Below are 20,497 nucleotides of genomic sequence, written 5' to 3'. Positions count from 1 at the left end.
AATCTAAATACACCACATCCACTGGTTCTCCTTTACCTAAGCTACAAGTTACATTCTCAAAAACCTCCAACAGATTTGTCAAATATGGTTTCCCTTTCTTAAATCTCTGGACCAAATGAGTCGACTCTGCCCAATCATATCATTATTTTCCAAGTGTCTAGTTATATAATTTATAATAGATTCTAATGTTTTCCTCTGACTGACATCAAACTAACGGGGCTGTAGTTTTTATTTTTTTCTCTTTCTCCCTTCTTAAATAATCGGGTTACATTTGTTACTTTTCACTCTGGAGGAACCTTCCCAGAATCTAAAATTTTTTAAAGCATTGCATCCTTTACCCCTATAACCACCTGCTTCAGCACACTGGGGTGTAACTCATTTACCCCTATAACCACCTGCTTCAGCACACTGGGGTGTAACTCATTTACCCCTATAACCACCTGCTTCAGCACACTGGGGTGTAACTCATTTACCCCTATAACCACCTGCTTCAGCACACTGGGATGTAACTCATTTACCCCTATAACCACCTGCTTCAGCACACTGGGATGTAACTCATTTACCCCTATAACCACCTACTTCAGCACACTGGGGTGTAACTCATTTACCCCTATAACCACCTGCTTCAGCACACCGGGGTGTAACTCATTTACCCCTATAACCACCTGCTTCAGCACACCGGGATGTAACTCATTTACCCCTATAACCACCTGCTTCAGCACACCGGGATGTAACTCATTTACCCCTATAACCACCTGCTTCAGCACACTGGGATGTAACTCATTTACCCCTATAACCACCTACTTCAGCACACTGGGGTGTAACTCATTTACCCCTATAACCACCTGCTTCAGCACACTGGGGTGTAACTCATTTACCCCTATAACCACCTGCTTCAGCACACTGGGGTGTAACTCATTTACCCCTATAACCACCTGCTTCAGCACACTGGGGTGTAACTCATTTACCCCTATAACCACCTGCTTCAGCACACTGGGGTGTAACTCATTTACCCCTATAACCACCTACTTCAGCACACTGGGGTGTAACTCAATTACCCCTATAACCACCTGCTTCAGCACACTGGGGTGTAACTCATTTACCCCTATAACCACCTACTTCAGCACACTGGGATGTAACTCATTTATCCCTATAACCACCTGCTTCAGCACACTGGGGTGTAACTCATTTACCCCTATAACCACCTGCTTCAGCACACTGGGGTGTAACTCATTTACCCCTATAACCACCTGCTTCAGCACACTGGGGTGTAACTCATTTACCCCTATAACCACCTGCTTCAGCACACAGGGGTGTAACTCATTTACCCCTATAACCACCTGCTTCAGCACACTGGGATGTAACTCATTTACCCCTATAACCACCTGCTTCAGCACACTGGGGTGTAACTCATTTACCCCTATAACCACCTGCTTCAGCACACTGGGGTGTAACTCATTTACCCCTATAACCACCTGCTTCAGCACACTGGGGTGTAACTCATTTACCCCTATAACCACCTGCTTCAGCACACTGGGGTGTAACTCATTTACCCCTATAACCACCTGCTTCAGCACACTGGGGTGTAACTCATTTACCCCTATAACCACCTGCTTCAGCACACTGGGGTGTAACTCATTTACCCCTATAACCACCTGCTTCAGCACACTGGGAAGTAACTCATTTACCCCTATAACCACCTACTTCAGCACACTGGGGTGTAACTCATTTACCCCTATAACCACCTGCTTCAGCACACTGGGGTGTAACTCATTTACCCCTATAACCACCTGCTTCAGCCCACTGGGGTGTAACTCATTTACCCCTATAACCACCTGCTTCAGCACACTGGGATGTAACTCATTTACCCCTATAACCACCTGCTTCAGCACACTGGGATGTAACTCATTTACCCCTATAACCACCTGCTTCAGCACACTGGGGTGTAACTCATTTACCCCTATAACCACCTGCTTCAGCACACTGGGATGTAACTCATTTACCCCTATAACCACCTGCTTCAGCACACTGGGATGTAACTCATTTACCCCTATAACCACCTACTTCAGCACACTGGGATGTAACTCATTTACCCCTATAACCACCTGCTTCAGCACACTGGGGTGTAACTCATTTACCCCTATAACCACCTGCTTCAGCACACTGGGATGTAACTCATTTACCCCTATAACCACCTACTTCAGCACACTGGGGTGTAACTCATTTACCCCTATAACCACCTGCTTCAGCACACTGGGGTGTAACTCATTTACCCCTATAACCACCTGCTTCAGCCCACTGGGGTGTAACTCATTTACCCCTATAACCACCTGCTTCAGCCCACTGGGGTGTAACTCATTTACCCCTATAACCACCTGCTTCAGCACACTGGGATGTAACTCATTTACCCCTATAACCACCTGCTTCAGCACACTGGGATGTAACTCATTTACCCCTATAACCACCTGCTTCAGCACACTGGGATGTAACTCATTTACCCCTATAACCACCTGCTTCAGCACACTGGGATGTAACTCATTTACCCCTATAACCACCTACTTCAGCACACTGGGGTGTAACTCATTTACCCCTATAACCACCTGCTTCAGCACACTGGGGTGTAACTCATTTACCCCTATAACCACCTGCTTCAGCACACTGGGGTGTAACTCATTTACCCCTATAACCACCTGCTTCAGCACACTGGGATGTAACTCATTTACCCCTATAACCACCTGCTTCAGCACACTGGGATGTAACTCATTTACCCCTATAACCACCTGCTTCAGCACACTGGGGTGTAACTCATTTACCCCTATAACCACCTGCTTCAGCACACTGGGATGTAACTCATTTACCCCTATAACCACCTGCTTCAGCACACTGGGATGTAACTCATTTACCCCTATAACCACCTACTTCAGCACACTGGGGTGTAACTCATTTACCCCTATAACCACCTGCTTCAGCACACTGGGGTGTAACTCATTTACCCCTATAACCACCTGCTTCAGCACACTGGGGTGTAACTCATTTACCCCTATAACCACCTGCTTCAGCACACTGGGGTGTAACTCATTTACCCCTATAACCACCTGCTTCAGCACACTGGGGTGTAACTCATTTACCCCTATAACCACCTGCTTCAGCACACTGGGGTGTAACTCATTTACCCCTATAACCACCTGCTTCAGCACACTGGGGTGTAACTCATTTACCCCTATAACCACCTGCTTCAGCACACTGGGGTGTAACTCATTTACCCCTATAACCACCTGCTTCAGCACACTGGGGTGTAACTCATTTACCCCTATAACCACCTGCTTCAGCACACTGGGGTGTAACTCATTTACCCCTATAACCACCTGCTTCAGCACACTGGGATGTAACTCATTTACCCCTATAACCACCTACTTCAGCACACTGGGGTGTAACTCATTTACCCCTATAACCACCTGCTTCAGCACACTGGGGTGTAACTCATTTACCCCTATAACCACCTGCTTCAGCACACTGGGGTGTAACTCATTTACCCCTATAACCACCTGCTTCAGCACACTGGGATGTAACTCATTTACCCCTATAACCACCTGCTTCAGCACACTGGGATGTAACTCATTTACTCCTATAACCACCTACTTCAGCACACTGGGATGTAACTCATTTACCCCTATAACCACCTGCTTCAGCACACTGGGATGTAACTCATTTACCCCTATAACCACCTACTTCAGCACACTGGGATGTAACTCATTTACCCCTATAACCACCTGCTTCAGCACACTGGGATGTAACTCATTTACCCCTATAACCACCTGCTTCAGCACACTGGGATGTAACTCATTTACCCCTATAACCACCTGCTTCAGCACACTGGGGTGTAACTCATTTACCCCTATAACCACCTGCTTCAGCACACTGGGGTGTAACTCATTTACCCCTATAACCACCTGCTTCAGCACACTGGGGTGTAACTCATTTACCCCTATAACCACCTGCTTCAGCACACTGGGGTGTAACTCATTTACCCCTATAACCACCTGCTTCAGCACACTGGGATGTAACTCATTTACCCCTATAACCACCTGCTTCAGCACACTGGGATGTAACTCATTTAACCCTATAACCACCTGCTTCAGCACACTGGGATGTAACTCATTTACCCCTATAACCACCTACTTAGCACACTGGGGTGTAACTCATTTACCCCTATAACCACCTGCTTCAGCACACTGGGATGTAACTCATTTACCCCTATAACCACCTGCTTCAGCACACTGGGATGTAACTCATTTACCCCTATAACCACCTGCTTCAGCACACTGGGGTGTAACTCATTTACCCCTATAACCACCTGCTTCAGCACACTGGGATGTAACTCATTTACCCCTATAACCACCTGCTTCAGCACACTGGGATGTAACTCATTTACCCCTATAACCACCTACTTCAGCACACTGGGGTGTAACTCATTTACCCCTATAACCACCTGCTTCAGCACACTGGGGTGTAACTCATTTACCCCTATAACCACCTGCTTCAGCACACTGGGGTGTAACTCATTTACCCCTATAACCATCTGCTTCAGCACACTGGGATGTAACTCATTTACCCCTATAACCACCTACTTCAGCACACTGGGATGTAACTCATTTACCCCTATAACCACCTACTTCAGCACACTGGGATGTAACTCATTTACCCCTATAACCACCTACTTCAGCACACTGGGATGTAACTCATTTACCCCTATAACCACCTACTTCAGCACACTGGGATGTAACTCATTTACCCCTATAACCACCTGCTTCAGCACACTGGGGTGTAACTCATTTACCCCTATAACCACCTGCTTCAGCACACTGGGGTGTAACTCATTTACCCCTATAACCACCTGCTTCAGCACACTGGGGTGTAACTCATTTACCCCTATAACCACCTGCTGCAGCACACTGGGGTGTAACTCATTTACCCCTATAACCACCTGCTTCAGCACACTGGGATGTAACTCATTTACCCCTATAACCACCTGCTTCAGCACACTGGGGTGTAACTCATTTACCCCTATAACCACCTGCTTCAGCACACTGGGGTGTAACTCATTTACCCCTATAACCACCTACTTCAGCACACTGGGGTGTAACTCATTTACCCCTATAACCACCTGCTTCAGCACACTGGGGTGTAACTCATTTACCCCTATAACCACCTGCTTCAGCACACTGGGGTGTAACTCATTTACCCCTATAACCACCTGCTTCAGCACACTGGGATGTAACTCATTTACCCCTATAACCACCTGCTTCAGCACACTGGGGTGTAACTCATTTACCCCTATAACCACCTGCTTCAGCACACTGGGATTTAACTCATTTACCCCTATAACCACCTACTTCAGCACACTGGGGTGTAACTCATTTACCCCTATAACCACCTTCTTCAGCACACTGGGGTGTAACTCATTTACCCCTATAACCACCTGCTTCAGCACACTGGGGTGTAACTCATTTACCCCTATAACCACCTGCTTCAGCACACTGGGATGTAACTCATTTACCCCTATAACCACCTGCTTCAGCACACTGGGGTGTAACTCATTTACCCCGATAACCACCTGCTTCAGCACACTGGGGTGTAACTCATTTACCCCTATAACCACCTGCTTCAGCACACTGGGGTGTAACTCATTTACCCCTATAACCACCTGCTTCAGCACACTGGGGTGTAACTCATTTACCCCTATAACCACCTGCTTCAGCACACTGGGGTGTAACTCATTTACCCCTATAACCACCTGCTTCAGCACACTGGGGTGTAACTCATTTACCCCTATAACCACCTGCTTCAGCACACTGGGGTGTAACTCATTTACCCCTATAACCACCTGCTTCAGCACACTGGGATGTAACTCATTTTTTCCAGGGGTTTATCAACCTTTAGTCCAATTAATTTGTAGACAACTAACTTCATTAATGTCAAATTCTTTGAATTCTTCATTTTCACGATCCTTTGATTCTCTAGATTTTCTGCGAGATTTTCTGGACTTTATGGCTGTTCGCGCTGGCAGGGCCTTCCGGTCTTGCTGACGGCGCACCCCCACCGCGGCTTCGCGACAATGAGGGGTGCATTCACCGGGAAAGCTAGTTGACAACGGCGGTGAGCTGCCCTCCACTGCCATGAAACATGTGGTGGGTTGTCCAGAAAATGCCGCCTCAAGTAATTCCTCTGCCATTTTCATACTCTCCGTCATAAATTCTCCTGTCTCTACCTGTAATGGAGCCACATTTGTCCTTCCTAATCTTTTCTCTTTCACATATCTAAAGAAGCTTTTACAATCCACCTTTATGTTTCTTGCTAATATGTATTTATATTCTCTTTTCCCTTTTCTTTGCCAATATCTCTGTCCTCATTTCCTGGATTCTACATTGATCCTAATCCTTGGGTTTACCACTTTTTCTGGCAACTTTATAAGCCACTTCCTTTGATCTAATACAATCTTTAACCTCTTTAGATAGCTATGGTTGATTCACCTGTTGAGTGTTTGTGTCTTAGAGGAATATGTACTTGTTGGAGACAAGGCATTGTCAATCGACTGTCAAATTATTCAATGTATTTTCTCAATCCACCAAAGACAACAAGCCCCTCACACCTTCCTGTGTTCAGATTTTGGACCCTTGCTTCAAAATGAGCTGTATCACTTTCAAACTTAATGTAAAATTCAATCTTATTATGGTCATTATTTCCTATTGCCTCCTCTACAGCAAGGTTATAAATTAGTCCTTTCTCATTAAATAATTCTAAATTTAATAGCCCAATCGTGGGTTGGTTCCCCCAGAAACCGATCATGGACACACTCCAGGAAGTCATCCGCCACAGCGTTGGTGCTGATTGGGTTGAACCAGTTTATATTGTGAATTGAAGTTGTCCATTATTCCTCAATTACCCATGTTACATGCTGCTCTAATTTGAACCCAATCCACCAGCTGCTCACCTCCCATCATGCCAGTGTGTCAGGCTAAGACCATCATGCAGGGAATAACAGCAGAGGCTCTGTTGCAGAAGGAATGGAATCAACACGCCACCATTAAAAATCACATCATTATAGATACCTCAGCCCACCCACCCGGCTTCAACCTGCCACTCCGTGTCCATACTGGAGCAAGTCGACACAGGCGGGGCCTTGCAGGGACCCAGACTTTGACTGTGGTGCTCTCCAGTCAATGACTCACATTGGTGAAGACTGCTCTTATGTTACCGGACCAGACCCCCCATGTGAGTTAGCAAACTAGACGAGAAGCCCCAACAATTTTGCAATTTGTAAACTGTGATGAATGGACACTTCATCCCCAGGAGTAGTTCTACTGACAAACAGCGATCTTTTATATTAAACTAAACTTTATTCTTTACACAGGACAAACTACAGTAACATTACAGAAAATAGCTTACAATTAATGGTTCAACAATTCTTAGTAATAAATGGAGACACTTTGGGAGCGATTTAACAGCCTTGGGGCCGGGACCAGGTCATTGAATCTCACGAGAGGCCTCTCACGAGATTTGCGATGCTCGAGGCGCCTCTTTAGATTTAACAGACTCACACGAGACAGATGTTACGACTTGCCCTCACTGAGCGTGATCCAGATCAGCATATTTAAATGATCCATTAGGCGAACTCCCAGTGTCCGGGACGTAACAGCCATGCGTGGGACACCTCGCCAGGACATCGATTTGATTTCCCCAATCGTGGACCAATTGTAATGGCACCTGGGGGGATCTCCCAGACCATTAGAGATCAGGTGGCACTGCCAGGCTGGCAGGGTGGCAGTGCCAGGGTGCCAGGTGCCACATTGGCACTGCCTGGGATCAGGCTCCGGGATGTAGCCGGGCGCCTTCCTGAGGTTGGGTGAAGTGGGGGGTCGTAAACAGGGGCTGAAAGTTGGGGGAAGGGATAGATTGGGGCAGCCAGACAAAATGGCACCCCGAACTGCAAGAAGCCTTTCATCGCTGGGCTCTAAGTGCGGCCTCGGCAGAGAAAATCTCTCCAAGGTCAAAGAAAACAGTGATGTGCTGTTTAATTACGGGGCGTTTCTTGGCACTGCAGCCGTCGGGAAAAACCCTGATAAACGTACCCTAAACGGGATCTCGATATTCGGGTTAAATTGTGCCCTTTAACTACTAACTTGTACCTTTTCTATCTCAAAATAATCAAAGCCCATTAGAGGTCAAAAGCCACTTGTAAATGAAATTAGCAAACACATGCTGTCCACTGTGTAGAGAGTTGCTTTCAGCAAAGGAGAGAGACCCTTTCAGACACAAGCTGCAAATCCTTCTGGCTTTGGCAGACTAAATACTAAACTGCCTGCTACAGACCTGGCTCCTCCCCTTAATTACATCACCTCTATCCCATTCAGATTTCATGACCATGCTTACCTAAGTCTAAACACAATCCCTCCAATTATCCTTCTATAAACAAAATGCCATTAGCACTATATAGATAACCAAGTGAATGGCTAGAATCATTGATTATCTTACTTTTATGACACTTTAATTACATCTTTTGCAGACACACAGCCTGCCTGTATGTTAAACCAGAATTTTTAATAATATTACTGCACCAGATATATAATACAATATCATAGAATCCTAAAATCCCTACAGTGCCATTTGGTCCATCAATTCTGCACCGATCCTTTATAAGGCTGCTCTACCTAGGCCCAATCCCTATTCCTGCAATCCCACCCTCAGGGGTAATTTATCATGTCCAGTCCATCTAACCTGCATACCTTTGGACTTTTCTGTAACAATTTCCTGCATATGCTAAAAAACAACTTGCCCCAGAAGAATGTCCTGTTGTCACTCTTTGACATCCTTGACCCTGGTACCAGCAAGGTACCATACCATCTTGGAGTCATATCTATGGTCACAGAAAAACCTGTCTGTTCTCTGAACTAATGAATCCCCGATCACTATTGCTGTCCCGATCTTCTTCATCCTGTGCAGCCGAGGCATTCGTTGCACCAAGGCCTTTGCTCTGGCTTCACCCGACTGAGGAACCTTTGCCCTCACCAGTATCCAAAATGGTAAACTAGTTAGCAAGCAAGATCATCGCCCAAGACTTCTGCACTACCTGCCTGATTCTGTTAGTCTGTCTGATGGTGACCCATTCCCTCTCTGCCTGTAGGCTCCGAACCTAAAGTGTGACCATCTCCTTAAACATGCTATCCTTGCTCTCTGTCTTGCAATGCACTGCAGCGTCCCCAGCCGCTGCTAGAGTTCCAAAACCTGGATCTACAAACCTGATGACTGCAGTTCATTGATCGCAACCAAGAACCTTGGGTATTTTAAATAAAATCTAATTTCATCTGTGTAGAGACTCTGGGTCAAGCTGAGCTGCAATTTACCGCGCACGAGCCCAGGGGGTCGTGACACTCTCCGTCCAGTCTCCCTCTCCATTCACTCCTTCTCTTGTTCACTCTATTCCCCCTCTGCCTCTCTGCCTCCCTCCCTCCACTAAAAGCCCCTCTGCCATTGCCCGAATACTTTTTCACTCTCTCTTTTTCTTTTGTTTTCTACGTTTGGGCCTGTCGCCCTATTACCTTCATCACCCAACAAAGTGCTGATCCATCTTTGAATGTGCTGCAGGGAGTCACTTGTTTTTCCAAACCTCTGACAGATTACAGAACTCAGTATTCGGTGAGCAGAGCAGACAATGGTGGGCTCCACTAAGGTTCAAGTGGAGGTTTCTGACCAAAGTGAGGAACCGCCAATGAAAAGTATAGTTCTCGTCTCCCAAGAACAACCTGTGGCTTATTCTTATAATGGAGACATTGTAAAATGCTGTAGTCAAGGGATGGTGACGATATCCAGGAGAAATTAAACCATCTTCATGTTAATGGAGAGGCAGCAGACTCTTGAGAAACATGCTACTGGTAAAAGCTCTGTGTCTTTACAATTAGATCTGCCGTGGGTGGCACGGTGGCCCAATAGTTAGCACTGTTGCCTCACAGTGCCAGGGATCCGGGTTCGATTCCAGCCTCGGGTAAATGACTATGTGGAGTTTACATGTTCTCCCCGTGTCTGCATGGGTTTTCTCCGGATGTTTAGGTTTCCTCCCACAGCCCAAAGATGAGCAGATTAGGTGGATTGGCCATGCTAAATTGCCCCTTGGTGTCCAAAGGTTAGGTGGCATTATGGGAATAGGGCTGGGGTTTTGGCCTAAGCAGGGTGCTCTTTTGGAGAGTCCGTGCAGACTCAAAGGGCCAAATGGCCTCCTTCTGCACTGTAGGGATTCTATTATTCCACGATTTCTACCGGAAAATGTAAATAACAGTGTAACGGTGACTTGATTTTAAGGATGGACCTTCAACACTCATTGGATTTTGAGACATCTTCCTTTTTTCAGTAGTGTCAAATCTCCACGGCAAAAATTCTGACCCAGGCTCCCTACCTCAAAATGGCAACTAATTATTTGCCCAGCAACTTCCTAAAATCTTTTGTTTTGTAGCTGATGAATGAAAGATTACAATTACATGTCTGAACTTAAGCATTAGGAGCGTAAGTTCACCAGTAATTTGCATTGCCAAGTGTATGGGGGTCATTCCCTGAGCTGGAGTTTCCACTCATTTGCAATATGGGGCGAAATTCTCCGGTATCGGCGCGATGTCCGCCGACTGGCGCCCAAAACGGTGCAAATCAGTCGGGCATCGCACCGCCCCAAAGGTGCGGAATGCTCCGCATCTTTGGGGGCCGAGCCCCAACCTTAAGGGGCTAGGCCCACGCCGGACGAATTTCCGCCCCGACAGCTGGCGACCCCGCCAGCTGGCGCAGAAATGACATCTCCGGGCGGCGCATGCGTGGGAGCGTTAGCAGCCGCTGACGGCATTCCTGCGCATGCGCAGTGGAGGGAGTCTCTTCCGCCTCCGCCATGGTGGAGACCATGGCGAAGGCAGAAGGAAAAGAGTGCCCCACGGCACAGGCCCGCCCGCGGATCGGTGGGCCCCGATCGCGGGCCAGGCCACTGTGGGGGCACCCCCCGGGGCCAGATCGCCCCGCGCCCCCCCCAGGACCCCGGGCCCGCCCGCGCCGCCTTGTCCCGCCGGTAAGGTAGGTGATTTAATCTACGCCGGCGGGACAGGCATTTTAGCGGCGGGACTTCGGCCCATCTGGGCCAGCGAATCGCGGGGGGGGGGCCCGCGATTCCCGCCCCAGCCGAATATCCGGTGCCGGAGAATTCGGCAACCAGCAGGGGCGGGATTCGTGCCAGCCCCCGGCGATTTTCCGACCTGGCGGGGGGTCGGAGAATCTCGCCCCTGGTTCCAAACTCTCAGAATCACCTGATTGCACTCACTAACTCCAAAACCAGTCAATGACTAGAGTCATTATTAGAATTGTATAGGCTGATCAAATAGGAAACTCTGCAATCATTTGAATACATATCTGGATACTGTGATGCAGTAAAATGGAGTCAAACCCGTTTTAATTTGTTAGGTAGGTCTTTGTGCTGCGGCCTCATATGTTCCATGTTTTAAAAAGATTCAATTCTGAGGGAAGTAGAGGTGACAATGGAAAGGCTACATTTATTACTTGACTTCATTGGATGGACAATAAGAATCAACCATTTACTAAGTCATCTATCCATAAAGGACGCCGTAAATTGTTTGGGTTTTTACAATTTTATGATCATTCTCTGGTGCCAACCACAAATGGTCATTTTAGATTAAATTGCCAATTTGCCACAGGTGGGATTTGAATTCAACTGTATTGCCACAACCATGAGGCTATTGTATTTTTAAATGGTTGTAATAATTATTCAAATAGACTTTGTACCGAAATGTTTTATTCCCCTGGATTTCCCTGTTATGGATCATTATCATAGTGTCAGCAATAACACAATTGTCACCTTTGATTCAGGAGGTTGTGGGTTCAGGTCTCCACTCCGGAGACTTGTAACACTTAATCCAGGCTGATACCTGAGTGCAGTGTTGGGGGGGCACTTTAGCACACTCTGTGGTGCTATATAAATGCAGACCTTTCTTTCCTGTTGGCCTTCCATTCTCCTTCCAATTTACCTTATAGTATCGAGCAGCTTCATTGATGGGATAAACTCGATGGTTCTTGTGTTTGTTTGAGTCCCTGCAGATTAGGCAAATTAACTCTTGGTCATCTTCACAAAAGAGCTTCAGCTTCTCCTTATGTTGAGGGCACATGTCATAATCCTTGGGGTAAAAGCCAAGTGAAGAAGCATCCGGGCTCAATGACCAAAGAAGCACGATTACAAAAATGAGGATGACTAGAAGCAAGAATCCAAAATTATTGTCACCACTTGACTCGGTTTCTTCCGAACTGTTCCCTTTCTTTGACTGCAGTATCTCGACCACACAGGCCAGTGTGCGATTAGTTCTCAAGGTACCAGAGGAGTATTGTCGACACAGCGGACAGATGGACGTTTCCTCCCTGTCCCAATACTCTGTTATACAGGGTCTGCAGAAATCATGTTCGCATTCTGTGGTAACAGGATCTTTAAATGTATCCAGACATATCGAGCATGAGAATTGGCTTCTGATGTCATCTTCTACAGACATGGCGGGGGTTTAGCAGCTGCGTGCTGTCTTAATCTTCCTGCTTTGAATCTTCTATTTCCAACATACGGAGAAACCAACTATCCCTGTGTTCAGGAGACAAATATGAGACAGTGTCATTACATGGACAAGGTTTTTTTATATATATACACATATATGTACACACTCCGTTATCTGCCTCTTATTGGGTCTAAGCACCACTATCCAATTCTTTTTTCCATTGTCATTCCTGCCTTGTTGGACAGACCTAGGAGCCAGTCTTTGGCCCACAAACTGTCAAACCTGGGCCTGTGCCTACTTCCTCGTGCTGACTGGCATAATGTTGACTTTAAAAAACTTTGGAAATAGAAAAGACATTTTCTCTCCCTGATAGGAGTGTCTCTCGAACCTGGCTCCTACTTATGAGGACAATGCACAAGAATCCTTGGGATGCATTTTCTTTCCCTTGCATGGACTGTGTGGGAATGTTGCTGGACTAGTAATCCAGAGAATAAAGGCGCGATCTGACGGAAAAGTTTCCAAGTGTGGATGTGAGCAGGAACTGCCGGGTGTTTCCCGAAGGCCAACCCGGCAAGGCTGTCATTGGTATCTAACGTTGATTAGGGCACTTAATGATGCCCCATGGGCTACACCCCAGAAAAGATTGTCCCGCCAGCTGATTCGCCTGGACTGCATTCGGCAGGTCTCTGCTAATGAGGGGGAGGAGCAGCTCTTAAGCCGATCCCGCAGAGCAAACCCTATTCAGCATGCAGCCATGTCACCTTGCAGACCAGCCCCATGATTCAGAGATGCCGGCCTGGCCCTACTGGTGGACGCGGTGGAGTCCAGACAGGATACCCTGTTCCCCCAAGGGGGTAAATGGGTCAGCCACAGGGCAGCCATTGTCACCTGGGAGGCAGTGGCAGCGGCCATCAGTGCGAGGAGTATCACCAGGAGGATCACCACCCAGTGCCATAAGAAGCTAAATGACCTCCACTGGGCCGCATAGATGAGTTGGCATCAGCCCCCTGACAGCGGTTTCGCCTGTCACCCCCTATGTTATGTTGCCCCCCCCCCCCGGGGACCACATTCACCCCCCCCCCCCCCAGCACAATACCATGCCCCAGCACCCCCTGGTATCCACCAGTACACCCTACTCATGCCAAGCGGTTCTCACTCCTGATCCCCGCCATAGCTGCCCCACAATACATGATGTGTGTGGCTCATAATGCCCTCTCTCTTGTCCCCACAGGAAAGTTGGCGAACATCAGACAGGAGAGAGCCCAGACGGGTGGCGGGGTGCCGAACATCAGAGTACTCACCTCTATGAGGAATGGGCCCTGGAGATTGTGGGGTGGTTGAGGAGAGATCTGTCACCAATGTAGGGATTGGCCTGCACCGCTGAGGTGAGGATCCACCGGCCCCCACCCAGACGAACTGTCACACGCGAGTTATTCATGCCAGACATAATGATCCTTCCCTCTCACTGACCACAAGTCCATTCCCCCGCAGGATCTCCATCCGATTGTACCAGACCATCCAGTGTGCCCCCCCCCATGTGCTATCCAAGAGAATTCCTTGGAGGAGAGCTCCGAAGATGCCACCTTCGTCATCCCCACCCTCCACCAGCACAGAGACACACACCTCGGTAGTGGACAGGCTTCTGGGGTACAGGCTGGTGAATCTTACGCAGTTGGTTTTGCAGGAACATCCAGAGGAGACAGCAGTTGGGGGTCTGCAGGACTCCAGGACCCAGCTGGTCCCAGTCCAATGTCGAGCCTTTGGACCAGGTTACTCTGGATCTGATCCATGGTGCAGCCGTGATATTCAGAGGAGGATGTCAGCTGCACTCCAGCGGGTCCAGAGCCGATTGGAGGAATCTCAAAGGCTACGGGTCACCGACCTCCGTGCAGGCATCATTAACCAGGTCCTAAGTGGGTACCCCTTATTCCCTCAGGGCTAACCATCATCTTGGGGTGTCCCTCAAAGATGCAGGGGATCTCTGACGGCTCCAGGATGTAGCTGTTGTGCACACTCCCTGGGAAGTGTGCATACACATGCATGATCTTGAGGTGGTGGTCGCACACAAGTTTGACTTTTAGCAAGTGGAACCCCTTCCTGTTAATGAAGGGCACTCCCACACCGCCTGGTGTGTGCAAGGCGACCTACCTGCCATCTATTACCCCCTGGATCTGGGGCATTCTGAAGATGGCGGAGAATCCTGCTGCACAGGCATCTTGATGGGCTTGGTCCAGTTCAAAGTTTATGTACCTTCCCAGATGCACTTGTGGGTTGTTGGTTGGGATATGCCATACATGTCCCCGAATAAAAGTTCAGGGCTGCGTTGACCTTATCGGCCACTGGGAGCCGGTATCCTCCTCCCAATCCGCAAGGACATGGCACAGGCACCACTCCATTCCCTTGTTGAGGTGGAGCCTCCTGCGGCACATGCTGTCTGATCCCTCTTTGAACAACCAGCGGACCTGTACACGTTGGGACATCGCCGGCCACCCCTCTGGGTCCCTTCCTGGCCTGATGGGTGGCCGAATCCTCAGGGTGTCGGGCAGGCCTCTACACATGGGCTGCCACCTCGAGCCTCTGTCGACTGCTGTTGTCGCCTTCTCCGGCTTCTGGCCATCTTGACTGCATTAGCCACCGCGAGGGAAGCTGCTGCGGGGTCCACAATATCATACATCATGTGATATCTGTAAGGAATTGGAGGAGGTATGAGACTGCCAATTGGCTATGGCCTCCACCCTGGTACCTTCTAATCCCTGAAGCCTCCCCCAGCCTTACATTCCCTGCCCTCTCTCAGGGCGCCATCCAATGAGCCGCTTGTGCTGGAGGACCCCAGCCTACACACGCACCCCCAGCCATAGCAGGGTCTCCTGGGCACCGGACCCCAGAACCTGGACCCCAGGCCCCCGCTGAAAACAGCATAAGGACCGGGCTTGGATACCACCCCCCCCCCCCCACCCCCCCCCCACACCCCCACGATTGGGGTATTCCCAATGCAGCGGTCCAGCTCTTGGGTGTTCGATTGTTGGCTGCTGCACATGTAGTTCTGAAGCCTCCAGTGTCCAAGCCTCACAGTCTGATTGGAATGCTTGGTCGTCACACCCGCCTGCAACATGGCACATCTAACCACAGGAATCCACTTGGGTATATTTTAGTTTAATAACAGTCCACATATCTCAATGACCCTAAACTACAAGGAAACGGCACTGTGCTATACACATAAACTCCCATGCATAACAAAACATTAATACAAACGCAAAACCATAACAGTGTAATTCCATTAAACAGGAAGCAAACAACAGTACAAAGAAATTACCAGCATCCAAATCAACTCCACTGCTCCCTCCCCCTCCCGCAGCTCCCTGCAGCAGACCAGTTAGAATGTCACAGTGACGCAGAGAGTGAGAGCATGGAGGAAGAGAGAGAGAGCACCCCATTCTGGACTCCCGCCACAAAAGGGGCTGCGGCTAACTAACACTCGACCTCCAGACATCAAACAGCAAACAACCAACATACAAAACCCATTCCTCCCTCCCACAGTCGGCCAAGCACTGGCATCCTTTTCCTTGCTCCAGGTCTCAAAAGCAAAAGGCGCTGTAGCAAACAAGCTCCAGACATTAAACAAGAAACAGCTACAATACCGGCAGGGTGGCACAATGGTTAGCACTGCTGCCTCATGGCACCGAGGACCCAGGTTCGATCCCAGCTCTGGGTCACTGTCCATGTGGAGTTTGCACATTCTCCCTCTGTCTGCGTGGGTCTCACCCCCACAACCCAAAGATGTGCAGGTTAGGTGGATTGGCCACGCTAAATTGCCCTTTAATTGGAAAAAAAAAGAATTGGGTACTCCAAATTTTCAGAAAACAAAACATTACAAGAGTAAGCATACAACTTCCGAACATTAAGCAACAACATGCAATACTACAAACAGGCCCCAGCAATTTACATGGCCTCCAAACGTGAAACTGAAAACAGTCACCAGCACAATAAAGCCACAAATGACCTCCAATGTGATTCCGTTGAAGTGAGCCGCCATCCTCCTCCTCCTGCAGTTCTGGCTCTAGTCACCTGCTCCACCAAGTCTTTGGTCCAGGCCACAGAAGCAGAAGAGGCAGGAACAACACACAGCTTCCAGAAATAAGGGGCGGGATTCTCTGCTCCTGCGCCGAAGTGCCTCTCATAAACATATTGGTGGAACATCTCCACTGCAAATATTGCCTTCCTTCTCGATTTGAACTTATCATCACTCACTGTCCGCTAGGGTCCTCAAGATGAAATTGATGAGGCGTTCCACGCTGCCATCCCATCTAGTGGGCCAGCAGCAACCCAATGCTGTAGGGGGAGGTAGCGCATGCTGGATTAGCGTTTGAGCTGGATCATGGTGAGTGAGGAACTGTGTGGACAACAGATGCTCTTTTACCCTGGCGAATGCTTTGGCTTGTGAGGCACCCCAGAACCTAGTCCTCCACAAGGGTGTTGACCATCCCTGTCCACCCTGTATCCTAAGTTAGTCACCGCTTTAATAATAATAATAATCTTTATTGTCACAAGTAGGCTTAGATTAACACTGCAATGAAGTTACTGTGAAAAGCATCTAGTCGTCACATTCCGGTGCCTGTTCAAGTACACAGAGGGAGAATTCAGAATGTCCAAGTCACCTAACGGCATGTCTTTCGGGACTTGTGGGAGGAAACCCACGCAGACACGAGGAGAACGTGCAGACACCACACAGACAGTGACCCAAGCCACAAATCGAACCTTGTACCCTAGAGCTGTGAAGCAACAGTGTTACCTGTTGTGTTATGTTGCTTCGTGTAGCATAAGCTGCTTCCTTGATGTAAGCTTTGACAAAGGACGCTCCAGACTATGAAATGAGTTCAACTGGTTTATTGACCTATTAACACAGTTCTTAAATGAGTTTGACTCTCTGCTAATCTAGCTGTAGTAACTCAGTCTATCTTTACCAGCCTGCTCTAAGCCACGTGCTGGGTGTGATGCTGTTGATCAGCCCTGATGTACCCTCTAGATGTCTGTCGGTGGAAAGAGGCAGATCATGTGTGCCCTGTCCTTTTATATGGGTTGTGAAGTGCCCCCTTGTGGTAATGCCACCTCTGGGTGTCCTGATTACCCATTGGCTGTGTCCTGTTGTAATGACCCATTGGCTGTATGTCTGCATGTCATGATATCTCTGGTGCTCCCTCCAGTGATTACTTAGTTGTAGTGTATTTACATTAACCCCTTGTGCATATACAGTGATGCATATCACCACATTACCCACTGTTCTCCCGTGCGCTTTAGCGCACAACGCACACTTGCTCCTCTTTAACTGGTTTGGGAAAACTTCCTGAGCACTTCCTGTAGGTTGTCCATATGCTCCTTCTCCATGGTGCCCATGATTAGTATGTCGTCTGGATAGTCAGCCATGACAGCAGACCCTGCAGGATGCTTACGTTATACGCTGAAAAATCGCCGGGGCCGATGAAACCCCAAATGTGAGGAGGGTTTATTCAAACAACCCTCTCTGGGTGTTTATGGTTCCAAATATTCTGAATGTTGGACCTAGCTCCACCTGTAAATAGGTGTGGCTCATGTCATGTTTTGTAAAAGAACACCCTCCAGCTAGTTGAATGTGCAAATCTTCCACTCTTGGCATCGGATACTGCTCCAGGCATGAAGCTCTGTTTAGAACAAAGTACAACGAACAAAGAAAAGTACAGCACAGGAACAGGCCCTTTGGCCCTCCAAGCCTGCGCCGACCATGCTGCCCGTCTAAACAAAAATCTTCTACACTTCCGGGGTCCGTATCCCTCTATTCACATCCTATTCATGTATTTGTCAAGATGCCCCTTAAATGTCACTATCGTCCCTGCTTCCACCACCTCCTCCTGCAGCGAGTTCCACGCACCCACTACCCTCTGTGTAAAAAACTTGCCTCGTACATCTCCTCTAAACCTTTCCTCTTGCATCGTAACCCTATGCCCCCTAGTAATTGACCCCTCTACCCTGGGAAAAAGTCTTTGATTATCCACCCTGTTTATGCCCCTCATAATTTTGTAGACTCTATCAGGTCGCCCCTCAACCTCCGTCGTTCCAGTGAGAACAAACCGAGTTTATTCAACCTCTCGAGTTTCTAATCCCCACCGATTCGGACAGATTTGTCGGGCTTCATTACCGGTACCATGGGTGCGGCCCCCTCGTCAAATTGTACATCTGTCCTCCACCCCAAAGAACCTACTCAGCCTCGCCCCTGTCATATGCACTCTGTGAATAACCTTAAACTGTATCAGGCTGAGCCTGGCACACGAGGAAGAGGAATTAACCCTACTTAGGGCATCAGCCCACAGACCCTCTTCAATCTCCTCCCCCAACTCCAATTTGCCCTTCAGCTCCTCTACTCCTCCTCCTCTTCTTTCATCTCCTGATATATCGCCGACACCTTGCCCTCTCCGACCCATACACCCGAAATCACCATGTCCTGAATCCCCTGTGCCGGGAGCAACGGGAATTCCCTCACCTGCCGCCTCACAAACGCCCTCACTTGCATGTACCTGAAAGCGTTTCCCAGGGGTAGCAAGTAGCCCCTATGCTCGCAAACGTCCCATCGATGAACAGGTCCCCCATTCTTCTAATCCCTGCCCGATGCCAGCTCTGAAACCCCCCGTCCATCCTTCCTGGGACAAACCGATGGTTATCTCTGATCGGGGACCACACCGAGGCTCCCATTGCACCCCTGTGTCGTCTCCACTGGCCCCAGATCTTTAGCGTTGCCGCCACCACCGGACTCGTGGTGTACCTTGTCGGCGAGAGCGGCAGCGGTGCCGCCACCAGCGCCCCAAGGCTCGTACGATCCTTTGCAGGACGCCATCTCCAACCTCTTCCATGCCGCCCCCTCTCCCTCCATCACCCACTTACGGATCATCGCCACGTTGGCTGCCCAATAGTAGCTACCTAGATTCGGCAACGCCAGCCCTCCTCTATCTCTAATATGCTCCAGAAACCCCCTCCTTACCCTCGGGGTCTTGTTTGCCCACACAAAACCCATAATGCTCCTGCCTACCCTCTTAAAAAAGGCCTTGGTGACCATAATTGGAAGGCACTGTAACACAAAACCATCATTTTAATCGACTGTACTCTGCCCGCTAGCGAGAGTGGCAACATGTCCCATCGTTTGAAGTCCTCCTCCATCTGCTCCACCAGCCACGTCAAATTAAGTTTATGCAGGGCCCCCCAACTCCTAGCTACTTGGATCCCCAAGTACCGAAAGCTCCTTTCCGCCCTCCTCAACGTTAGGTCGTCTATCCCTCTTCCCTGGTCCCCTGGATGCACCACGAAGAGCTCACTTTTCCCGACATTGAGCTTATAGCCCGAGAAGTCCCCAAACTCCCTTAGGATCTGCATGACCTCCACCATCCCCTCCACTGGATCCGCCACATACAGCAACAGGTCGTCTGCATACAGCGACACTCGATGCTCCTCTCCCCCTCGGACCACCCCCCTCCATTTCCTGGACTCCCTTAATGCCATGGCCAAAGGTTCAATTGCTAATGCAAATAACAGGGGGGACAGGGGGCACCCCTGCCTCGTCCCTCGATACAGCCGAAAATACTCTGACCTCCGCCGATTCATCACCACACTCGCCACCGGGGCTCTATATTGGAGCTCAACCCAACTGATAAACCCCTCCCCAAACCCAAACCTCCGCAACACTTCCCAGAGATACTCCCACTCTACTCGGTCAAAGGCCTTCTCCACGTCCATAGCTGCCACTATCTCCGCCTCTCCCTCCACCGATGGCATCATTATCACGTTTAGGAGCCTCCGCACAATGGTGTTTAGCTGCCTGCCCTTTACAAATCCCGTCTGGTCCTCGTGAATTACCCCCGGGACACAGACCTCAATCCTCGTAGCCAGCACTTTTGCCA

At 48.9% G+C, this 20,497-nt stretch overlaps 1 protein-coding gene across 3 annotated transcripts in view; it reads right to left on the bottom strand.

Moving 5' to 3' along the window:
* LOC140398358 (nuclear factor 7, brain-like) overlaps positions 1-20,497 on the bottom strand; it is a 162,123-nt gene that overhangs the window by 52,410 nt on the left and 89,216 nt on the right. For all 3 annotated transcript variants that reach the window (XM_072486949.1, XM_072486948.1, XM_072486951.1), the window contains exon 2: positions 12,069-12,664. In XM_072486949.1, coding sequence (XP_072343050.1) covers positions 12,069-12,581 — 513 coding nt within the window. In that variant the 5' untranslated portion in view covers positions 12,582-12,664. The remainder of the gene's footprint in view (positions 1-12,068; positions 12,665-20,497) is intronic.

Source organism: Scyliorhinus torazame, chromosome 21 (genome assembly GCF_047496885.1).
Source record: "Scyliorhinus torazame isolate Kashiwa2021f chromosome 21, sScyTor2.1, whole genome shotgun sequence".
In the NCBI taxonomy this organism is placed as follows: Eukaryota; Metazoa; Chordata; class Chondrichthyes; order Carcharhiniformes; family Scyliorhinidae; genus Scyliorhinus; species Scyliorhinus torazame.
This window is presented reverse-complemented; position numbering and strand designations above follow the sequence as displayed.